This window comes from Silurus aristotelis (assembly GCF_946808225.1).
Source record: "Silurus aristotelis genome assembly, chromosome: 9".
In the NCBI taxonomy this organism is placed as follows: Eukaryota; Metazoa; Chordata; class Actinopteri; order Siluriformes; family Siluridae; genus Silurus; species Silurus aristotelis.
Window position 1 is genome coordinate 19671197 of NC_139582.1, and position 24065 is coordinate 19695261.

Sequence of the window (24065 nt, forward strand, 5' to 3'; positions counted from 1 at the left end):
TTGTTTTCATTTCTTGGTGCGAGTTACGAGGTGAAATGATGGCAGGAGCATGTATCAACCTGGAAGTTTCAATCTTTGCTGGAGGGCTTTTTGGTTTGTGAATCCAAGCCAAATTTGATTACAAGGAAGCATGGTTACCGTGTTGTTCGTTTCTAGAAGAGCTTTTGTTAAAACACACTTACCCAAGCTAACCTCAGAAGAAATCCTAAATAAGATCTTAATTTAAATAATTGATTTTTTTTTTACTTACTTGCCTTCTTATCTGCAGGTTTACTTGGTCCATGGTTCTATTTGACATAATGCAAAACATTTTGGTGCATTAGTTAAAATATTAAATACAATAAAATGTAAGTAAAATGTACACTAAAATGAGTCCAGCCAGAACTGTTTATGAACACAGGAGAAAACAAGGCCAGGGTGATTCATATGCAGCCAAGAGTTACAAGATCACAGCAGCAATCAGATACTACATATACAAACAAGTTTCCCAGCAGGAGAAGCAACATGGAAATAAGCCTGTTTATATGCATGAGATTGGCAAGCACTGTAACTGAAATACACTTCAGGACTGAATCTTTCTCGAGGTTGAATTCAAGAAACGAGATATTGAGTGTAAGAAAACAGAAAGTGGATGCTTTTCAGTTACATGATGTAACTTACTGTATGTTTGTTCTTCATTACTAGCTTTAATAGTAGCTTTAAAAAGTTATACTTCTTCTTTAATTAAAAACTACTCTGTGCAGCTGAGCATGGTTCCACATGAACAGCCTAAAGATACATGAAGTTACTGAGCAACTCAAGAAAATGAGGATAGATTTGGACTGTAATTAAAATCAACAGTCTGCTACAAGAGCTCAGGACCACAGTTCTGCATTTAAGCACTAATCATTGGAGCACACCTCAACAATGATAAAACAATAATGAATGGACATTAGGTTCTACTCAGATGAGGATAGGTTTCCTTTTGAGTCTGGTTCCTCTAAAGGTTTTTTTGGTTGATACAAACTCATGGGGAGGTTTTCCTTGCCACTGGCACCACTTGCTCACTATTAGGGATTCATTTATAAGGGATACATTTATAGGCACTTATCAGTGTTAACTTCATAACACTTTTACACTAAATAAATACTAAAAGCATTTTAGGATGCTCTCCATATGAACAGCCGAACAATACATGATGTTACTGTGTCTGGTTTGCACTCAAGTCCATGTTGTTATATTATCAAAATAGATTAAATTTTAATAAATGAGTATCTCTATATTGCGCATGAGGATAGGTTCCATTTTAAGTCTGGTTCCTCTCAAGGTTTCTTCCTTTATACCATCTCAGGGAGTTTTTCCTTGTCACTATTGGCTTGCTCATTAGAGATAAACTTATAAGGGAATAAACCGATAGGCAGATATATATTTAACCATGATAACCCTTTTAGCTCTGTAAAGCTGCTTTGGGACGATGTTATAAGAGGGATACAAATAAAACTGAATTGAATCGAATACATTTCTAACCATAAAAATTGAGATCGAAAGGAAAAAAAAAAACATCAAATGAGTTCTGAGTTGGCCTTGGCTACTAATTAAAGCTACTAATTTAAAAATAATTACATAAATATTGTAATCACAAACAGTGGGGTCAAAGTATTTAATTCACTCAGCCATGATCAGTATCCAACAAGGCTGTAATGTAGCAATAATTCTACATAAACATTTTTAAATGTAATTTTTTATACTCATACCCCATATAGTTTAAAATAAATCCATAGGCATCAAATTGCAATTAGAAACACCCCAAGACAACATGAAGAAATTCTCTCGCTTTACACCTTTAAGTGTATGGGTGTACATGAGTCTTTATTTTTGTAGGTACTTATAAAAAGCCTGCACCTTTTGATCAAAAGGTGCACAATAGGCCAAAAATCCACTCAGGCAGCATTAGTTGAGACCATTCAGTTCTTAACAGATAATTATTCTTCATTTATATCAATGCGAAATGTATGCCAATGTGTTATAATATATATGGTGGGTGTAACAGTTTAACATTTTTACAACGCTATTGTAAAATAAGTCTGCAAAGAAGAGATGTGGTTTTGTAGTTTATTATCAAAACATCATCTTTGTGTCATTATTGTAGAAACTGCCTTTGTGTTAGCTTTGATTTGGAACATTTCATGCCTAAAAAATGGAAACCCATTTTGAATAATATTTAGATGCACTGTACAGATTGTCAATAAAACTAATTAACTTTTTATCCTCTTAGTGGTGTAATAAACCAGATTAAAATGGCCTCACTTATAATCTCCTTAGACAGGACACTATTATATCATTTTCAGCATTCTGAAGGCCAAACTAGACATCAACCCGATGTGGATGACAACACAAAACAAAACAGAAGAGTTATCGGAAAACAGGTACCCACAAACACCAATTAAACTGGCTCATGCTGTGTTCTGAATAATGTAGTGTGGCCACAGATGTTAATTACTTAAGGATGCAGGGGACTGGTTGTAACTGACAGAAAGGTCTTGTTAATGTCACCCAGCGTGTGCGTCGACATGGACAAATGAGGTGTAAACACTGTATACCTTCTGGTGTGTTGTCTATAGCTGCTGAAACGTATTTATTGTTTATGCTCAGGTGAAAGTTTGCTGTCCTCTGGGCCAGGGGTGGTATGCTGCCTCATGAGACTGCAGCAGGAATAAATTCTCTGAGTTTGTGTATGGACTATGTAACGTTGTTTTTTGTTCTCTTTACTTTGGATGGGTCCCTGACTGGAAATACTGGTGCACAATATTTCTGGGATAGGTTTTTTGTTTTGTTATATTTTGCTATAGTTAAATGTAAGACCTGGACAATTTGACTAAGAATAGGAAGCAAGAAAATGAAAGAATTATACATGGGTTAATATGGTTTAGGTGTTAACTAGCACACATTGATGGCATGTGTGTGGTATGAGTTGTGGTTCTACCTCTCAGCTCCAAGGTCACCGATTAAATCCTAATTATAACGCTGTTCTGTATTCTGTTCGCTATGGTTTCCTTGTTTGAATGCATGTGCAGATTGTCCTGCATTTGACCGGTGTCCCATTTGGTGTCCCTGGGCTAAGCTCCAGATCCATTGTAACCCTCAGCAGAATGGTAACTAAAGATAAGAATTCTGTGCTCAAAAGAAAAGACCCAGATGAAGCATTTACGTATATATACATATAATATAACTTCTTTCTATATTTTTGCACTCTGCTTCTCTGCCTTTTTTTTAATTCTATCTATTTTCCTCCATTGAGATTCTATTTATCTAGTCAGGTCTTCTATTCGCTGACTTATATATATTTTTACAGCCTTTCATGGTACATTTAGAGATTGAATTGTGCCGAGGAATGTATCCCCCAAAGTATGTGAACACTTCACCAGTACCCACATATGCACTTTTTGTATCTCCTATACTAGAATAAGTCCTTTATTTGCTGTTAAAATAACCTGCACTTGTCGTGGCTATTTAAAACAAGAACAAATTCAGTGACAAAACCAAGACTTTTAACAGAAACGAAGGCCTAAGTGCGGAATCCAGCGGTGATGTAAAAAAATTAAGGTTTTATTCCCTCTGAAATGAAGTCAGACCTTTTAATGGAAGTGTCCAAAGTTACAGCAAAAACTGACTTTTTATACTATTTTCTTTTTAGTGTAGATAACACTTTTTTCTACTTTTCAATGGTTACCTCGTTTAAATTTCTTCATGACAACAGGTACAGTACATCATCTGCCACCATTATCTCCAAGATTTGCAATACTTCCTCATTTTAATAATGGCAAAGTCCTTTCTTTTATATATAGTTTTAAAAATCTGCATGTGGCAAAAATAATTAGCACATGCCAGACATTGCACTCGCGCTGGCCGGAAATGAGACTTATAAGGCTGAAAAAGGAACCTTCTTACTTTTAAGTCTAGCAACGAAACTACTGACCATAAATGAGACTTCTGCTTTCGCCCACATTAGGCACTTACAGTACTGTCACTATACTGAGTACACATTTCTTTGGTTAAACTGAGTGGTGCAAATAACAGAAAGGAATTAATAAAGAAATAATACTGAAATGTGCTACAAAAAAATACTATATACTCTTCTAGGAAGGCTTTGGATTTTCAGGTGTTTAATAAGGGTTGTGGTCAGGGTCCTGTACAGGCTATTGGAGTTATTTCCCTTTAACCTTGTCAAACCATGTACATCTCTTTATGCACAAGGAGCATCACCATACTAGAAATGTTCAGTGATGGGAACCGGAGGTGGTAGCTCAGTGGTTAAGGCTTTGGACGCTGGATCGAAAGGCCCTTAACCCTGAACTTCTCAGTTGTAATTTGCTCTGGATAAAGGCACCTGGCAAATGCACTGAATGTGAATGCAAATGAAAGCGTACAATGAACAGCATACAAATGCATGAATTTATTTGCAGTAGCAGTTTAAGGCACTATAAAATGAATAATAAAATTTGAATAAAAAAAGAAATATTATTATTTTGTCTCATCTCCCACAGTGGCTAAGCCTGTATGGGAAATCTTCGAGAAAATTTTCAATAAAATGAATGATTTTCATAACAGTTTTATTGTAATGCATTAAACAGAAAACTTCAATTATATAGTGGAAGTATATACCACTGTGCACAGCTATAATTTCTTTTAAAAATATACTTCATAGCCCTACATTAATATATGGAAGGTCTATAAAGTTTTGCTGCATTTTATGTGTCATCTGTTGAGTGGCAGGATAAACACCAGACCTTCCAGTGTGTTAGCCTTTGACTGCATTTCCTCTCGCCGGCTCTGCCTCAGCAGCTCCATCTCCCACTCTAGTATTTCCTTTCTGTGCCTCAGCTCCTTTATCACTGATGAAGCCTGGAGCATTCCTGGAGTCTTTCCCTGGCCTGAATAACCTCTCTGGGGTTTGCTTGTTGACCTGGAGGCCTGTGATTCCAGATAGTATGGTGTGAATCCTTTGTCTATAGCTGTCAGAGTGTTGACTAGTGAAAAGCCCTGTAAGTGGGTCGCTACCCTCCTCTCCACCTCTTCTTTCTGGCTGGGACTCAGTCTGGCGGTGTCTGTGCGTCTGTCCTACAGAGATATGACAGGACGTAAGCAATGTTAACACTGAATTTTATTAAAGGAGCAGGTCGTAAAAGGAATCAAAAGAAAACCGTGTCTGTGGTGCCCCCTGTTTCCCAGAATAAACCTCTACTGACCTGCTAAGAAGTTTTTTATCATAAAAATATTTTTTCTTTTATTTCTATGTTTGTGGCTTAGTGTGTGATCCTTACTAGTCTGTCCTTGTGTTTGCTTTGTAGCCTCAGCAGCATCTTGTCTAAACGTCTCACAGATTCCCTGGCCTTGTCATCATGGCATCTGCATTGAGTGACAGCCTGATCTCTTGGTAGCACATCTACAGAACATTCCTGATGCCCATCTGAGAGGTAGCAATCGATTACACTGTCCTGTAAAGAAATAAAAAAACAGAGAATCTAGAAATGGTGTCTGTAACTATGACCAGATCGAATTCAATTTAATTGTATTCCATTTAACAACCTTTAAACTTTGTCACACGGCTGCTTTATGAAAACCAAACCGATTAAGAATATACATTCTTTATATACATTCAGAAATTTGTCCCTAGAAGTTTATCACTAATGAGTGAGCCAGATGTGATGGTGATGAGAGGGGAAAAAAAGCTCTCTGGGATAATATGAGGGAGAAAACCGAGAGGAACCAGACACAAAAGAAACCACGTTCTCATTAATGGATGTTCGATCATTATAGTTTCATCTATTTCAATAATAGGGACTAGTTTTGTAGGGTCGAGAACATGTTTGCATTTTAAAATAAATGCTGGCCTGAATTCAATTTCCATCTCTCGTAATAGACAGTGAATCAAAATGACACCTATCAGAGGTTCCTTTAGCCAGGTCTGAGCACTAGGCATATATTTGGGCCATAAACATTGCATATTAAAATAAACCCGAACCGTGAAACAATAGTCTGGCGTCTGTCACCTGCAGAGAGCATAGAGCTGTCGTCCCCTCTGCTAACCTTAAAAAAAACCTCATAATAACACTCTCTCAATGCATAATATCCCAACACCCTTTACACGTCTTTTTACTTTAACCTGCATGCTCAAAGCCTGCCAAGAGCTCTGAAACCACTCCTCTTAACAGGAGGCTTTCTTAATAACTCCAGTGCGATGTGGATGTGAGCTGCTTCATGCTTTCAGAGCACGTTAATTAACAAGGCATTGAGTCCGTATCAAAAGCCGCATATCCCAATATGGCTCAAGGCTAATTCCCTGTTCTACTTTAATGATATACTGCAGTGGCTTGAGAATTGAATCGCAATGGATGGGCAGAGCCTGTACACTTTATGGTTAAGTACACTTGTTTTAGAGCATTTAAACAGAATAATAAAGCAGGTAATAAACTGATTTAGGAAAATATCAGAGATATGGGATATGGACCAGTACTAAACAGTTATAATTACTAGCTATTAAATGAGGAAAAGATCATCTTTATGTGTATAATATCACTAAAATGTATTTCTTTATTTCTCTAAATATGCTTGGAAAGGTCTATTATTAAAAAGCGCTACACAAATTAAATCAAATTAAATGAAGTTTATGCCATTTTGAATGTTTTAAGAATGATTTGGCATGTAAAAGGTTGTTTTTTTGTTTTTCTTTTTTTCAATAAAATCCTGCACAGGAGGCACTATAAGGCACTATTACAACATGGTGCACAAACTGCAAAGAGGAAAAAAGTATTTCAATATATATATTGATTTTTTGTAAATAATGAATTATACATCATTATACATTTAACAGCATTAGGGCTTTAGCTTCATGTCTGAAATTTGGTCACAACCCAAAGTCTGTATCTTTGTTTATTCTTGATGACCAGCGGTTTGGAAAACATGAGAAGTAAGTATAAAAAAAGTCATCTGCATACAAGCAGAAGCACTCATAAGAAACCCTACTGTTGGTGAATCAATGATGCTGTTTTGCAGCTTGTGATTCAGAGGCATCTTGTAAAAAATTGATGGCGTCATGAATTCTGCTAAGCACCGAGATATGGCCGCTGAAAACCTGGTCGCCTCCGCCAAGAGGTTTAGACTTGGCCATAAATAGAGCTTTCGGAAAGATGGGCAGCCAAACTGCCTTCTGAATCTCTCTCGGTCCTGCTATTGTACATCTAGAACATCTGTGTGACTTTGCATTCATTTTCATTCAAGGACATAGTGTATGGTGTCGAAAAAAAATTTGCATAGAGACCTACGCACCATCCAACACCAGTACATCGGCTCTACGTTTTTCCATTCCAGATACGCTTCAAGAATTCCGTTCAGGGTCTGTATGCGCTCGAGATCCTAAACAAAGCAGATGAGTTGTGTGAGTCAAATGCATTGTAACTATACAGATATGTAACTTCATTGTAACTTTAGAAATGCTAACTTTATGGACAAAAGTATTGGGACACCGACTCTTCCTTGCCGTACGTGCTTCTTCCCTAAAACGTTACCACAAAATTGAAGGCACACAATTGCATAGAATGTCTAGGAGGCGGTAGTGTTACATTTTTCCTTCACTTGAACTCAGAGACCCAAACCTATTTCCACAAAAAGCCGGCTTCATGGACAAATTTCGTACATTGGTTGGAGTGATACATCTATTAGAACCCTACTGAACACCTCTGGGGTGAATTGTGTACACCAGAACCTGACTTTACTGACACCCTTGTGGTTAAAGGAATCTTATGCTCAGGTGTCCACAAACTTTTGCCCACAGAATAGCATGAGAAAGACTAGTTTTTCCTCATCTGAGACACTCAACAGGTTCTGCATTTTTGCAGTTTATTTCTTGTACATGTTTTATGTGTGTTATTTTGTTCCCTTCCACGCCTGTTTCAAATTCTTGTTCCTCTCCTGCTTCTTTGGATCACCCCCTGTAACATATATCTATCACATACGGAAACTACCCATTAACCTGGCTTGATGTTTATATAAAACATAAGATGATGATGCTCCCTTCAGTACATTCTGGCATAGGTCACCTTTTCAAGTGGAGTAGATCCAGTGAGATTAGGAACATGAGAAGTGTTGGGGTTGGGTGAAGAGCTCATGCAGAAGCAGACCTGCACAAATGCATGAAAGATCATTTTAGATATCATTTCAGCCAGCAGATAATGGTCATAACTCATGCCTTGCCACCTGCCTGGTCAGTAAGCTTGGCTTGCTCTTGCTGAGCTGATAAGAGACTCCGCCACTGGAGCTTCAGTTTCCCGTACTGCCATTGCAACCTCCTGACTTCTGTTTCTTCACACAAGTTTAAACCCCGTTTCAGTTCTTCAGGCAGACCCTACCGACCGCACACACACACACACAATATCAGGGTACCTTACAAGTAAAACATGTATAAGCTTTTTTACAAAACAAGTGACTGAAATAAATCTAAGATCGTTGTTAGATTCCTTCTAGGATGCTCCTTAAAAAAAACCAAAAAACAAAACAAACAAAAAAAAACAAACAAAGGGAGTGAAGGGAAACTAAGAGTTCTAATGTGCAATAAAGAACAGTTATACAAAGACCACACAAACACAGTATACACAAAACTATAAATAGTCATAATAATGGAAACCATTTGAAAATAGCAACAGGAATCAGCGACCACGAAGCAATTAAAATTAGCCTTCAAATCTCTCGAATCTCTTATCGAAACTTCCTTTTTGCACCTTTCACATTGATTTCTATTCATTTCTTTAAAGATATAAATACATTTAAGAACTCATTTTCTTTTTGGAAATGTATAACTTATGCGAGCATGTTCTACTGACAGGTTTAGTACTTCAGCACTGTTTTGCTGTTGCGCTTGTGAAGTGCACCGTTTGGTGGTTTCCGTGTGGTCCAGACCACCGAGAGCTTTATAAAGCTACTGCAGGCACGTCTATGCAAGTTACTGAACGCATTATAAATAAATGCACACTTTACCTGCACAGTAAATGATTTTCTTTCCTCCCTCTCTTAATCTGTACCCTCACAATACAGCTCAAGAATCCCTTCGTCCCGTCTCGATACCAAATTTTGAAGCACAGATGTACAGTACATGAAGTGAAATGTTTATTTTTCTTGGTTATATGATTTAACGGATGTTGTATAGATGCTACAAGAGATTACGTAGTGTCTGTCTAAAGTATGAAGCTTTGTCTTTTATCGGTTTTGAAACCATGCATGTTCATTTTGTTTGGATACAACAAAATAAGTAAAAAAAACAACACAATTTGACAGTGAATAACTGGATAAAAGGATGAATTTGGACAATTTTTGCTCTGACAGAAGAACTTATGCAAGATAGAGAACAGGAAAGAAGATGTTAGCAGACTGACTCACACCCACAGTTACACAAATTCCATACTTCAATGCCATGCAGTTCTGGACTGCAGCTTAATGGAAGATAATTTATGATTATTCAGAGAGCAAACAGTCAGCTGGAGTGGTTTCCACCATGAATCCTATCGAAGCGCTCTGGGATGAACCGGATCAGAAGGTCAGAAGGAAATCTACAACTAGTGATGAACACCTGTGTGATGTTTTACAAGAGTCGTTGCAAAGTATTTCAGCTAAATGTTTGGAGGAATTAACTGTCCGGATGCCAAGAAAGTGTGTAAAGCTGTTCTTCATGCATTGGGAGGATTTTTTTTAAATGAAAATAAAGTAGAACATCTGGACATTTATATATTTGTTTTGGTCAAAGTAAATCTCCTACCATTAAATGACCCTTGTTTGTTGCATCAAAACAAAATGAACATTTAAGTTTCTTTCAAAAACTATTAACGGTAAAGTGTTCCAAACTTTTCACAGACATATATATATATCCTTTACACCCACACTGAAGCCTGGACAAATCCACCAGTAGATGAAATTTTATTTTTCGGTTAAATGTGTGGACTTTAAACTAGAGATCTACCCCTGCTGGAGATGCCAGGACATCTAGGAGCAGGAGTCTGTCTCGTAGTAGAGCCTCGATCAGGTTTCCGGATGCAATAAGCCAGCTGAAGGCTAGCAGCAGGTCCCTGCTTCCGATCTCCTCTCTGCTTTCACATGCCTGAGGTCCAACAACCCACCAGCCACCATACCCACTGTGCCACAGGGCACTCTTCACAAAGCATAACTGGGGGTCTGCAAGAATTATACCATTCATCATGGGACAAACACACACACACACACACACACACACACACACACACACACACACACGGCAGTCACATTAGATAAATATTCAGAAATCCAAGCATGACCGTCTATTAACCTTTTTAAAACATTTTCATTGAAATTTTAATCTAATAACAAACTACCAATACCTGAGATAGACCTGAGTTCTGCGCATGCGCAGTCCGATTCAAAGCCCTTATAAAGGAGACTACATAGTAAACGCCACAATTCCTCCGCCTGCAAAAGCAAAAAACGACGTTTATACGTATTTTGAGGTGTTATGCAGTCAATAAAACTTTTAGGTTCGGTGTGATGGGTAGAAATTATTTTTTTGTGAACTTTTCGAGTAGAACCGAGTCACTAACCGCGTCAGGTTTGTTGAATTTGGCTCTTCTGAACACTTCAGCGGGTGGAACCAAATCAACATCCAGAGCTGAAAGAAGCGTACAGAGCCTTGTTATCACTTCTTTAACTTTTATATTCTTTTTACGCTCCTCATTCTGCATTTTAGAATTAAATTACACTTTAATATGTTGTTTTTGCCTTATCAAACACTGTTCCCGGATTTGAGTCGTTCATGTCACGTGACTCTATACGTCAGCGCTGCCCCCCCCCCCCCCGCATTCAAACACGTGACTGCCTTGGAAACTCTAAAGACGTGTATGCTTAAAAAAAAAAAACCTCTGGTGTTTGAGGAAAGTGACCACAGATTTGGGTTGTCTTGGTATACCAAACTGGTATTTAATAAACCTACTGGCAAAAAAAAAAAAAAATTCAAGACGGTCAAAAGTTTGTGGACAGCTGACAATCACACATGTATGAGCCTTTGCTCATGACAAGTGATAGACTATAGCCCAGGGTTAAATGTATTGTAGTTTATTACGTGCAGCTAAAATATATAAACGTGTAAAGAAGAAAAAAAAATTATGATTAATAATTTCTTAAATATTTAGTCAAAATAAGTGTGTCAAAATTCTGTGTTTTCCCAAGTGTAACGCTGCCCCCTCTCGGTCAATAGGCATTACTGCAGAAGTCCTAAGAGGCCGTGCATTATATTCTTTCTTTCTTGTTTTTACGCGTTATGTATATTAACCATGATGTGATGATTCTGCTTCTAGACATAAACCTATAAGTGCATTATATTGTATTTTCTTAAAATAAAAGACAAATGAAAAACCCACAGCCTTAAAATCTAAATTCAGGAATGAATTAACTATATAAGGCTGGTTTCATGTAAAATCCATTGTATATACACATGTACATTATTCTTTCCTAACCACATAGAAAGAACTGAACTAAACTAAACCGACTCTCGCATCAAGTGTGTAAACACATAAAATACTAATCACAACAAGTGATTTTGTTCTTTTATTCCAACAGTAGTTTTAAATATATCAATAAATCACACAAATGTATATCATAGAAACTTATCTAATAATAGTAATAAAATGAAGTAAGAATCACAATAAAAAAATCTTTGAAAACGACTGTGAAAACCAAAACAGCTTCGATATCATTTGAAACTTTGTTAATCCGTTAGATTTTGTCTTCATTTGTTAAAAAACTTTAATGTTTGTGCCTTTAGGTGTGAATCTCCATATATTTACACCATAAATATGATATGTTTATGTTACAGTCACATCTACAGAAGGCTACATAATGCCACAAAGTGCATCAGCTTATCTACAAGACTTTTCTTACCACTTTTTTAATAAATACTTTAAACATTTTAATGAGCAGTTAGAAGGGTATAAATTAAAATCAAGTCAATTTATAAAAGTCGGCAAAATACGACAATCTCTTCATTGTTAACATGGTGTAGTGAAGTCTGCAAAACTGTACCAAAAAACAAACAAACAAAATAAAAGATTAACTTTCTGCATCTTTCTCCTCCTCTTCTTGCTTGATCACTGGGATCCCTGGTAATGAGAGATAGAAGAGTGACGGAGGGTCAGCAAACATACATCTAACAGCTATTTGACTTATAATAAAGAACATAATATAATTACGATATTTAAGAGAAAGAAAAAAATGTAAATTATATATATTTATATATCATTATATATTTGTCCTTATCCCCTGGTCAGTGTCAAGGTGTTCAGGTGTGAGTGTGTTGAACATACAGGTAGTTTGCTGTCAGTTTAATCAGCGTTTCTAACAAATGCGCTGCTAATAAACAGCTATAACCATTATAACATATAGTTCTGGTTCCAGACAGAGTGAGACAGCTATTGAAAAAAATTCCTAAGGACCTTACGGAGGTAAATGCATGATTTTTGTGTGTAACTTATACGGTGATTACATTCATTTTGATAAATGGGTCAAGGTATGTAACAAAAAATAGCACCAGGAGTTAACCAACAGCTTTATAATTAGTAAAAACACACCAAAGATGCACCTTTACACAAACTCTTTCTCTAATAAATATGTATTAAAACTCAGGGAAATAAATGTAATCTTGTGGCACTACTTTATCTTATATATATATATATATATATATATATATATATGTATGTTCTGTACAGATAAAAGTTGGCATTAAAGTGACGAAGCAGAGGTGTACCAAGTGTAGCTTCTTCCTTACCATCAAGCTTCTTCAGATTGGGGACCCTCTTGGTGGCCTCGTCTATCCATGTTCCCTCAGCAGAGTATTTCTCTTCTAAAGGATTGCCCACGAAGACCAGATCGACCAGGGTTGAAAGCTCGGCCAATTTCACAAACTCTCCTGACGTAAGGCAGAGTCACAAAACAAACATTTCATGCTTGTTGAAAATCAACTACGGAGGTTTTTGGAAATATATGTGCCAGAGAACATGCTTACCCCACTCTTTGACCAAGTTGTTGGACATGTACAGGACACGGAGCTTCTTCATCACATGGATTCCCTTCAGCTTGTCTATGAGATTGTAGGAGATCCATAGTTCCTCTAATGTATCTGCTATGGCCTCCTACAAAGGCACAGGTGAATATTTATATACCGTACATAATCCTAGAGGTGTATGGGAGCTCCTGGTCCAGAACAATTCAGAGATATAATTCTCACTTACTAGTCCGTTTAGGTTCTTGATGTTGTTACGACCCAGGGATAATATCTTGAGATTCTCTGAGAAAAGCAAGTAGAAAAAAACAACCTGCCTTCATTTTTCTTGTTACAGTTTCGAAAAGATTTATTTTATTTCCGATACATTTATAAAAAAAATCAATTAACAATAGATTAAGATCACAAAACAGCTTTACAGAAATATTATCTGTCTGTCTGTCTGTCTGTCTGTCTGTCTGTCTGTCTTCATATAAGATTAACACATGCAGTATTCACTTACTTAATCCGTTTAGGTTGGCGATTTTTTCAATACAGTTGGTTGACAAGGACAGTTTCCTGGACAACAAACATGAAAAAAGTTATGCACTGAACCTGCTGATTTTTATATTTACAGATGTGTTTAAAATAATAGCATTCCAACATCACAAACCAGATCAATCACTGTTTTTGGAAGAAATTCTATTTCTACATGGCAAATATTTACTAGTAGGTGTAGTAGAGTAATAGAAAACCAACAGACCCAACAATAATGACGTGCATGTTGCTGATTCTGTGTAAATTAGTCATTAATCGAAAAGGGCGTGTTCAAAATATAGCAGTGTGGAGTTCAATTGGAGATGTAAATTATTCTGTGAAAAAACTGGTGTCAAAGAAATGTCCCTTATTTAAGGACGAAGGCAGCAAATGTTGTACTGTGCATTTCTCCCTGAGGAACAGCCAAAACGCCAAAGACTCAGCCAATGATCAGCTCCAGGGTGATCAAAGAAAGTCTAAAGTTACCTGTGAGTACTGTAACAATTAGAAGACATCTATGTGAAGCCAAGCTATTGGCATGAAGCCCCCGCAAATTCCCACTGTTGAAAAAATTGACACGTGCTGAAGAGGTTACAATTTGCAAAACCACAAAATGCAGAGGAATTGTTGTGTGTAGTGGGAGGTGTGATTGGGATGGTTTGGACATGTTCAAAAGAGGGACATGGGGTATATCGGTAGAAGAATTCTGAGGATAAAGCCACCAGGTAGGAGGAAAAAAGGAAGGCCAAGAAGGAGGTTTATGGATGTGGTGAAAGGAAGACATGCAGGTAGTTGGACTGAAAGAGGCAGATGTAGAGGACAGGGGGGTATGGAGAAGGATGATCCGCTGTGGCGACCCCTGATGGGAGAAGCCAAAAGAAGAAGAAGTGGTGCAGTCGTCCTGGGCTGGAATACCAGAGGTTGGTCGACTCCATGCAACACAGACGTGAAGGAGGTCTCAGAAATCGTTCTTATACTAAATATCAGTTCAGTGATTGACAAGAAAGCTAAATCTAAAGTTTATACAGTAAATGTTCGACTATGTAAAGGAACATGCACACACTGCTATATTTTTGGAACGGCCTAATATTCTTTCTACTTCACTTTCTGTAACGTAATACATTTTTCTTCATGTTTTGATTTAGAATTGAACGTGCATGCATTTGTGTGTATTGTAATATTTTGGGCTTTACTCAATTTTTTTTAAACACTGCTACTATACACATATATATATATGTGTGTGTGTGTGTGTGTGTGTGTGTGTGTGTGTGTGTGTGTGTGTGTGTGTGAAGGAAATATAAGTAAAAGTGTACTGACTCGCAGTTAATAAGGGTGGAGAGAGATGCATCCATCTTTTCAATAGGAGGGATTTGGCCATACAGCTTGACTTCTTTGGCATCACCTGCTTTTTCTGCTGACTTCTCCTCCTGTGTGTGTGTGTGTGTGTGTGTGTGTGTGTGTGTGTGTGTGTGAGAGAGAGAGAGAGAGAGAGAGAGAGAGAGAGAGAGAGAGAGAGAGAGAGAGAGAGAGAGAGAGAGAGAGAGAGATACAGACAGATAGATATTGTCATTGCATTACTGCATATTACTACATAATGTCCTATAGTCTTTACCAGGTGTACAAATAGAAGAATTATGTACATAAACAAACTGCAGTTTAACACACAGTGTAAATATATAAATGTGTAAGACCTATGTAAGGCACAGTAAATGTTTATATACTATGTTATATAATTTAATGTAATTTAATATAATGTTAGAAGTTCAGACTGTGGTCACTCCTTACCCACTTCGCAAGAGCCTCTTTAATAGTTGTTGATTTTGCCTAAAGAGAAAGAAAACACATGAGAAGTGTGTATTTAAATCCCAGTCACCACCGTGCCAGTTTAACAGCATGTCGGCATCCTGTTGGTCTTCTGTTGGGATCTGATTTAATGTGGACATTATTCAGTAAAAGCCCCAGATCCAATCCCCATATAACCCCGGCTAACTTCTATTAGCAAGGAGCGCGAGCTGCGAACTCATGTTTATGACTTTCGCAAAAACACAATCTCAGGAAATAAAATCTCAGGGTTTTTTTTTTTACTGTTTCCCAGTGACTTTTTAACGACAGTAACTCCAGAAATACTCGATCACTTCAGTAAACGCTAAAAGAAGATGATTAGCTGCTCACCATGTTCTCCTCAGCGGTTGCTATGGAACTGTCATCATACAACGCGCACGCGCAAACTCGGCGTCCGGCTCTATTAGAGTAAACATGAAGGCCAGGCGTGGGGGTGATGGGGAGGGCGCGTGCTGGCCTGACTGAAATAATACAAATAAATACACTGTTCTTTGCCTTAAAACCGTCGATTATTTAAAATAATTCACAAGACTTTATCAGATCATTAATGATTTATAATAATCTAACCAAATTGAATGAAAATATTAAATTGCCCATTTTTAATAGAATCCTATTTCAAGTTTTTAACTGTGATAACCCCTGAACCTTTCAAACTACTTCTACAACAATGTTTATCTATCTATCTATCTATCTATCTATCTATCTATCTATCTATCTATCTATCTATCTATCTATCTATCTATCTATCTATCTATCTATCTATCTATCTATCTATCTATCTATCTATCTATCTATCTATCTATCTATCTATCTATCTATCTATCTATCTATCTATCTATCTATCTAATCAACTGCCTGCCTGCCTGCCTGTGCATCCATCCACTAATCCTTTTTCTCTCTCTCTCTTTCCCTCTATCTATGTGTCTATCATTTACATTTCAGATAATTTAAGGTTCAAATCAATATTTTAAAATAAATTATACTATTTCCTTACACATTTGTCACAGAAATGACAAGAAATATCATAATATGATAATATAATTTTCTTTTTGACTGGTGTCTCTTAACCATTTATAAGCATGCACAGAACAGATGTGGGGGCAGAGTGGTACCTGTCCCAGTGGGCCTGTGTTAACACATGCTATAACTACTGTTTTTTTGCATAAATTAATCTACAATTAATTAATTGAATTTATCTAAATATTTTCCTGTCTGTCTGTCGGCCTGTTGAAAGGCATTCCCCTTATTTTTTTTAAGTTGCATGAAAATACATAAGAGAAAGCATGAATTCATACAAGGGTTTAGCATTTTTCAGTAAAAGCATAAAAGCTCCTGTTGGAATAGCATTCATAACAATAGACAATCTGTAGAACAATGGTGATCTCACTGTTTCAAATAGAAAATATATCATAACACTAGGTCTGCATTATGTCAGAAAACAGAAAACAAGACAATAATGCCATTCTGACTAATAGCAGCAGAAAAGTGTTCAACAATCTTCACTGCAGGATGGACTGCCAGGCACTTGCATGCTTTGTTTGGGTTATTCCTTGTTTTTTAATATTGGTTTTATTGATGTAAATGGTAAATTCATGCACTGCTTGTACAGAATGATTCAAATGTGCTTCAGGTGAGTTGGTGTATCACTTATAACATGCTAATTTTTGCTTTGAGTAAATGCACATGTAGGCAACTCTAATTATACTATATTTACATATTGTATTGAGTGTCAGTGAATTGGTCTATTTTGGTTCAGTCATTCTCATGTTTTTTTTTATGACATGCATCTTAATAAGTCGTTTGCTGGTTGTTGGCACACAGTGAGTCATACATTCATGTTAAAAATTTATTTTTTCTTTTAGCTACATTTTTTGTTTTTGTCTGACAAAGTTTACTTTTGTAAGTGGAAAATTAGATTCTCTAACCTCTCTTATATTGCACCACACACACACACACACACACACACACACACACACACACACACACACACACACACACACACACACATATATATATATATATATATATATATATATATATATATATATATATATATATATATATATTTACTGAGCTTGCTCAACAGCTTCTGCACATTTTTCATTACCCAGTGCCTTTTTATTAATTCATTAATTTATTTATTAAACGTCATTTCCTATTCTATCGCTATTCTGCGGGATAAACAGGGATTGGCAACACGCGTCCACCTCTTCCCCATCCTGCGCCGTGTTAAACGCGTGGCCTTAACTGCAGCTCTGCCCGGCTCTCATTGGCCGATTTAAAAATCTCCAAGCGATGTGATTGGTTGCTTTTTGAATTCCGTCAACGCGGCCAGTTTGAACCAGGGAAATCCTTTAGCAACTGCACACTCTCTTCACGTCTTCTCAGTGTCAAAAAAAAAAAAAAAAAAAATCAACTTTTGGTAAGTAAAAGAAGGTGTATATTTATTAAAATGTCCTTTTATTACTTTATTATTAACTTCGTCAGTATGTGGAAAAATGTTAGCACGCAAGGTAAAGTAGCCAACGTTGCTTGAAGAGTTCACCGAATTCACTGCGTTAGCTAGAAAATGAACTGATGTAAAGGCGACATTAGCTGTTAAGGGTAATAATTTTTTTTATAAGTATTTGAATGAAAAATATCTAGTTTTTTTATTTAATTCTACACATTTATAAAATATTTTATTTACTATTGTCTAATTAGCTGAAAGGTTCTGTCAAACAAGCAGCTAGCAACTGAACTCCTTCATGCATTAATACACACACACACACACACACACACACACACACATACATACATACATACATACATACATACAGTTTATATATATATATATATATATATATATATATATATATATATATATATAAATATATATATATATATATATATATATATGTGTGTGTGTGTGTGTGTGTGTGTGTGTTTGCGCGCATGTAAAGACCTGTGTTGCACTCATGACTTTTTTTTTTGTCTGAAAGATCAGTTGACAATGGAAGACTACCTGAAGATAGAAAAAATTGGTGAAGGTGAGTATTTATTAATTTATAAAAATTTTTACAGTATTACAGTACCATTCTGTCAGACTGACATGTAATATACTGCAATGAATGTGTTTGTATTCCTCCACCTATCCATTTATTTGCAAAGGAGAAGTCTGAATGCATTAAAAACATTCATGTCGAAATAAAAAGATATTCAAATATTATTCTTTTTTTTAATGTAAGTCAGCTTGCAGGCTGAACACAATTTTGACTGAATTTTGTCACTTCATTTATTCACTGTTGAATCCAAGCATAAAAGCACACTGAAAGTGTGTCCTGCGTTGTCATGTTACAGGTACGTACGGTGTGGTGTATAAGGGCCGGCACAAATCCACAGGCCAGGTGGTGGCTCTGAAGAAGATTCGATTGGAGAGTGAAGAGGAGGGTGTGCCTAGCACTGCTGTACGAGAAATCTCGCTGCTCAAGGAGCTACAGCATCCCAATGTCGTACGGTGTGTACCGCTTGCTCCACTGGCCAATCGGGGGCACCCGTGAGCTCGGTTATGCGATAGAGTACACATAATGCTCTCCTCTGAGTGTGTAATGCAAGAAAAAGCGTTTAGATAACTAGCAAGGTCACTCATAAAATGCAATGTGTGTTGGTCTCCATCTCATACTCTCATCATCTTTAGACTGCTGGATGTGCTGATGCAGGAGTCCAAACTGTATTTGGTGTTTGAGTTTTTGTCAATGGATCTGAAGAAATACTTGGACTCTATTCCCTCAGGCCAGTACATGGACCCTATGCTTGTCAAGGTGGGCCTTTGCATGAAATAGAGTTAAAACAGAAAAAGTTTAGAAAGACTATTCAAATCAGTTAGAAGGATTTAACACCAGAAAAAAAAGTACCATAAAGTAATGTCGCAATGCGTTCTCTCTGTGTGTCCTGCAGAGTTACCTGTATCAGATCCTAGAGGGGATTCTATTCTGTCACTGTCGTCGAGTTCTGCATCGTGACCTGAAGCCGCAAAACCTGCTAATCGATAACAAAGGTGTGATAAAGCTGGCGGATTTCGGCTTGGCCCGTGCCTTCGGAGTGCCTGTCCGAGTCTACACGCACGAGGTACGTCCCGATATGTCTCCAGTGGCCCCGTGTTCGCACCGGAGTTAGGTTGCGCGGTAACCGGATGTTTTTCACGTGTAGGTTGTGACTCTGTGGTACAGAGCCCCTGAGGTGTTATTGGGAGCCTCTCGTTATTCCACTCCTGTCGACGTTTGGAGCATCGGCACCATCTTTGCTGAGCTCGCCACCAAGAAGCCCCTGTTCCACGGAGACTCTGAGATCGACCAGCTCTTCCGCATTTTCAGGTACACACATCAGGGTATCACGCAGTGAGGAGAAGAGCACGATAATAGATGGTGCGAGGTGGCCGAAAGAACATTGAGACACATATTTCAGAAATATTCCAGATTTTATTATCTAATGAAGGAACAGGATTTGTGCGCTCTGACCGTATGCGATGAATACGTAGATATCGAAATAAGAATGATTATGAAAATATTTGCAGCCTGATCTAACCAATAAGAATCGAGCCATACCATATGATCTCTTTTTCATTGGTCTTGAACACACTTTTTTACTCTGTTGGTTCGTGTGTGTGTGTCTCCAGGGTTCTAGGTACTCCAAATAATGAGGTGTGGCCAGATGTAGAGTCTCTTCCTGACTATAAGAACACTTTCCCCAAGTGGAAGCCTGGCAATCTGGGAGGCATCGTTAAGAATCTCGACAAGAACGGCATCGACCTGCTTGGGGTGAGCTGCGATTCTCGTGCACATGATTAAAGCAGTGTGAACGATCAGAGTGACACACTTTGTTTTGTTTATTTTTTTTTCAACAGAAAATGCTCACCTATGACCCTTTAAAGAGGATTTCTGCACGCCAGGCTATGACTCACCCCTATTTCGACGATTTGGATAAAACCACTCTACCTGCCAGCAACCTCAAAAGCTAAAGAGTAACCCACTCTTATACACGTTACACCCGAATAAAAACCTCAAACCAAACAAGCGACATCAGGCATCAGAACTGGGCGTTCTGCTGCAGCGTCTAAAATCATAACGGACCAGAACCTCGCCTGTTTGGAGGAATTCGGGAATTCCAACCAGGGGTTCCCAGTGCAAATATGTTTATATTTGACCTCGAAAGCTCTTTCCTGCCCTGATGCAGACTTTACCATCTGATGAAAATGCAATACCCCTTTTCCTTTTGTATGTATGTTTTGTTTTTGTACGTGTTTTTTCTATACTTCCTTTATCCTTTAATTAAATGTTCTATATGTTGAGTTTGAACCAGACTCAGTGTTGATTTAATGCATCCTCAATAAAAGTGCACTTTGTGTGGGGGCTGAACCATATTGAATATATTTTTTGCCCTCCATTTGAAATTGTGCTGATCTTTTAAAATGTATCTATTTATAAGTAACAAACCCCCAATAAAAAAAACCGAAATAAATAGTATTCAGGGACGCAATCTCGTTGCTGTTTTCGAAAGAGGTCGACCGATAACTAGGTTGGATCGTATTTGCATAATGGATACTGGATTAAAAACATACACACCATGTAAAATAGTACTGAACATTTTCATGTGGAGCAGGATATTACACTGCATTTAAGTAGAAATATTTCAACTGGACTTTTTGTTTTGGTTGTTTTTTTGACAGTAAGATTTTGGACCATGAACAGTACACTTAAGTCTTTGTACAACACTTTGTACACATTGATCCACTGAAGCAACTGATTTGCTCCTGGTTTTTTTTGTTTTTTTAAGGTTTATATTTCACCGTATCCCTCTACTGAAACACGCATTGAGTAATGTGTATTTAAATCAGTTGAGCCAGGACTTAAACTACAGCCAGGACCTTCACAGTGTCACCTGTCTTAACCCATTAAACTATCAGGGATGACATTAGGTTTCTTTTGTTAAACATCTATTTACAAATCAAGAAATTGGTGTGTTTTTTTTGTACAGGATTTTACCTCACCTGCAACAGGACACAAAGCACAATAAAAAAAAGCAAAGAAAGCATAATGTCCTTAAGCTCTCATATCTTAGATCTGTTCTATTTGGACTGATTGGTTGTTCTCTTCCAGCCCAACTGGAGTCCAGTACCTATAGATATTTAACCCCCTGAACAATGTTTTTTCGGGTATTTATCTTTCAATTTTCAACCACCGGCAGGAAAAAATATTGCTAACAATATACTCAGTAAAAAAAGCCTTTCAGATTACTTGCTTTTTTAACATTCATCTTGTTTTATACAAGACAGAGGTTATTGAAATAGAAAGCAGTACTGATATCATATATACCAGAATCCAAACCATGAATAGCATCTTTAACAAGGCATATGGCTTACCAGGTTGAGCCATTTAAGCAAAGCTGTTTCGTTTCTTTTTTAGCTAATTTAATCTTTGATTTTATAGCTCTACTGACAGAAAGAAATAATTGTGACACACAGAATGATGGTTGTACTTCACCTGATGCAGGACTCAAACCGCATCTTCAGGAAGACACCAACATTAAGCTACTGAGCAACCAGGGCTGGCAAAGGTTTTTTTTCTTTTTGGCAAGGTTGTAAAGCTTTGCTCTGTCACTACTCATGAAAACAAAGAGAAAAGACAAAGATTGTCATGCATTATGGAATCTGTACTGTACGAAATGTACTGTTGCAATAAATCCATCACTGGACCTGAACTGAGAGTCACCTGTACAGATTCAGATAGAGCTGAGAGAGCTATTCAATACATGTTTATCCTGTTAAAGTGTGCTTTGAGTTTTGGCCCTTTATGTGCGATTGCGTTTCACACCACTGAATTAGATGAACATAGGGGTTTCCTATTTAGCATGATAAAATTACTTTTGACCAGTAGGTAACAATGTTGTGTCAGAGCCTCATGGCAAGATCAGTCAGAGGACCTCAAAGACTTTTCTTGCATATGCACTTTAAAGAAGTATCAGCCACACTTTTAAAGCCCCCTTTATTGTGAACCAGAGGTGGGAAGTAACGGAGTACAAATACTTTGTTACTGTACTTAAGTAGATTTTTTTGGTATCAGTACTTTACTCCACTATTTATTTTTCAGACAACTTTTTACTTTTACTCATTACATTTTTACACAAATATCTGTACTTTTTACTTCTTACATTTTTAAAACCGGCTCGTTACTTTAGTTTTAATCCATTGATTTGGTGAAATATTTTTTTTATTTTCACTGCGCGCCGATTTCAGCCGAACAACCGATTTCCTGTCATTGCGTGTCTTTTTCAATCCACTGGTGTATAAAGTCCTGACCCTCACTCACCACAGATGTAGACTAGTTTACGGAGCTAAGAATCAGCAGGCAGAAGGCAGTAAGAAGTTTGGGGTTAATGTGGATGAGACAGAGGGAGTCAGTGATGTAAACATGACTGAGAACAGACACATTCCTGATCATCATCATCTTTTCTCTGCTTGTGTTCTATATGTGGATCTTCAGCCTGGATACATTCATTAGGTAACAACATTTTTAATTCGTTTTGTATTAATATATATATATATATATATATATATATATATATATATATATATATATATATATATATATATATATATATATATATATATATATTTCTGCGCCAAGTCTTAAATCAAACACCAAATCCGCCATGTTTTACACAATTAACCCTCTGGGTGGCGTTTTGTGGGGTTTTCCCTCATAATGGCGACACAAACTTAAATTACTGTTTTTATTGATCGTACAGATAAAAACAATACATCATTCAAATCTGTAAAATGTCTATAATTTTCTATATATAAGCTTCCTGACTTGACTTGAAGAGGTGCAGTTTCTCCGGTATCACCTCATTAACTGTCCGTGTGGAAACATAGCAAAGGCTCTTAATGATGTCCACACATCTCTGCACTGATATAGCCTTTATATTTAATCACTGTACATATGCTTACATACATATCACATGCTGTAAATATGATACATGTTTAACACCTCCAAGCTGCCAGTTTTGGGCACCTGAGCAAGCCCTTAACTCACTAATGCTCATTTAGTAAATGAGATCATTAAGAGTCGCTCGGGATAAACACTTCCAACAGGAAGTGGCTATATCTCACTATCTTTGTCTCTCTATTTTCTCTGTGTCTCTTTTAGTAAATGTCTCTGTCTCACTGTATATGTCTCTCTCTTGCTGTCTCTCTATTTGTTTCTCACTCTTTCTAAAGCTGTGTCTGTGTCTCTTTGTCTTTGTCTCTGTCTTTCCTGCTTATTTACATGTCTAACAAAGTTTTGAGTTTTGAAAGTAATGCCATTAGCGATTTATGATGAAAGACTTTCCTGGTTTGATTCTTACCTCTAGTTTCATATTGAACATTATAAGAAGTTTTTAAAACCAGAACAATAAAAGGTCATTAAAATTGGTTGCTGGTAAATCATGGTATATTTTAGTGGTGCAGGTGTTGGAGATGTGGTTCTTGTACCTGAGTCACTTCTCATAGACTTCGAGTAACTGAGAGAATGAACAGAAAGGAGAAGTTTTGCTCTCTACCATCATGACCTAAGAGAAAACGGTGGTCTCTTAACTATAGAAAAACCAAGAGTCCAATAAGCAAAGCCTTATTTGTCACCCC

The 24065-nt window shown here is 37.1% G+C and overlaps 3 protein-coding genes across 4 annotated transcripts; 1 reads left to right on the top strand and 2 right to left on the bottom strand.

Moving 5' to 3' along the window:
* Positions 1-4572: 4572 nt before the first annotated feature.
* tedc1 (tubulin epsilon and delta complex 1) lies at positions 4573-10850 on the bottom strand. The gene is made up of 8 exons (XM_083549796.1): positions 10596-10850; positions 10380-10467; positions 9986-10197; positions 8237-8380; positions 8076-8156; positions 7306-7392; positions 5301-5474; positions 4573-5097 (listed from the first exon to the last, which is right to left on the bottom strand). Exons 1-8 carry the CDS (start codon positions 10734-10736, stop codon positions 4735-4737), a joined length of 1290 nt encoding a protein of 429 aa, XP_083405922.1. The 5' UTR covers positions 10737-10850; the 3' UTR covers positions 4573-4734.
* A 738-nt stretch (positions 10851-11588) lies between these two features.
* On the bottom strand, positions 11589-15790 carry dnal1 (dynein, axonemal, light chain 1). The gene is made up of 8 exons (XM_083549798.1): positions 15737-15790; positions 15350-15388; positions 14882-14991; positions 13551-13606; positions 13278-13333; positions 13052-13178; positions 12815-12955; positions 11589-12149 (listed from the first exon to the last, which is right to left on the bottom strand). Exons 1-8 carry the CDS (start codon positions 15737-15739, stop codon positions 12100-12102), a joined length of 582 nt encoding a protein of 193 aa, XP_083405924.1. The 5' UTR covers positions 15740-15790; the 3' UTR covers positions 11589-12099.
* A 1879-nt stretch (positions 15791-17669) lies between these two features.
* cdk1 (cyclin dependent kinase 1) lies at positions 17670-20739 on the top strand. 2 transcript variants are annotated; one of them, XM_083549783.1, is made up of 8 exons: positions 17670-17828; positions 18393-18435; positions 18746-18902; positions 19083-19206; positions 19343-19513; positions 19595-19758; positions 20061-20202; positions 20289-20739. In XM_083549783.1, exons 2-8 carry the CDS (start codon positions 18399-18401, stop codon positions 20400-20402), a joined length of 909 nt encoding a protein of 302 aa, XP_083405909.1. In that variant the 5' UTR covers positions 17670-17828; positions 18393-18398; the 3' UTR covers positions 20403-20739. The 2 variants fall into 2 exon arrangements, with proteins under 2 accessions (XP_083405909.1, XP_083405908.1); XM_083549782.1 differs by having other exon boundaries at positions 17714-17828; positions 18388-18435.
* Positions 20740-24065: the final 3326 nt, after the last annotated feature.

Excerpts from the sequence above, each read along its gene's own strand:
- tedc1 (XM_083549796.1), bottom strand. The coding sequence starts at position 10,736 with ATGCAGAATGAGGAGCGTAAAAAGAATATAAAAGTTAAAGAAGTGATA. Across the intron at positions 10,468-10,595 it reads AATTCAACAAACCTGACGCG|GCGGAGGAATTGTGGCGTTT; the intron begins GTTAGTGACTCG and ends TTGCTTTTGCAG. Across the intron at positions 8,157-8,236 it reads AAGCCAAGCTTACTGACCAG|GTCTGCTTCTGCATGAGCTC; the intron begins GCAGGTGGCAAG and ends GCATTTGTGCAG.
- dnal1 (XM_083549798.1), bottom strand. Across the intron at positions 13,607-14,881 it reads TCCACCCTTATTAACTGCGA|GAAACTGTCCTTGTCAACCA; the intron begins GTCAGTACACTT and ends TTTGTTGTCCAG. Across the intron at positions 12,956-13,051 it reads CAACTTGGTCAAAGAGTGGG|GAGAGTTTGTGAAATTGGCC; the intron begins GTAAGCATGTTC and ends GCCTTACGTCAG.
- cdk1 (XM_083549783.1), top strand. The coding sequence starts at position 18,399 with ATGGAAGACTACCTGAAGATAGAAAAAATTGGTGAAG. Across the intron at positions 18,903-19,082 it reads CAGCATCCCAATGTCGTACG|ACTGCTGGATGTGCTGATGC; the intron begins GTGTGTACCGCT and ends CATCATCTTTAG. Across the intron at positions 19,514-19,594 it reads TCCGAGTCTACACGCACGAG|GTTGTGACTCTGTGGTACAG; the intron begins GTACGTCCCGAT and ends TTTCACGTGTAG.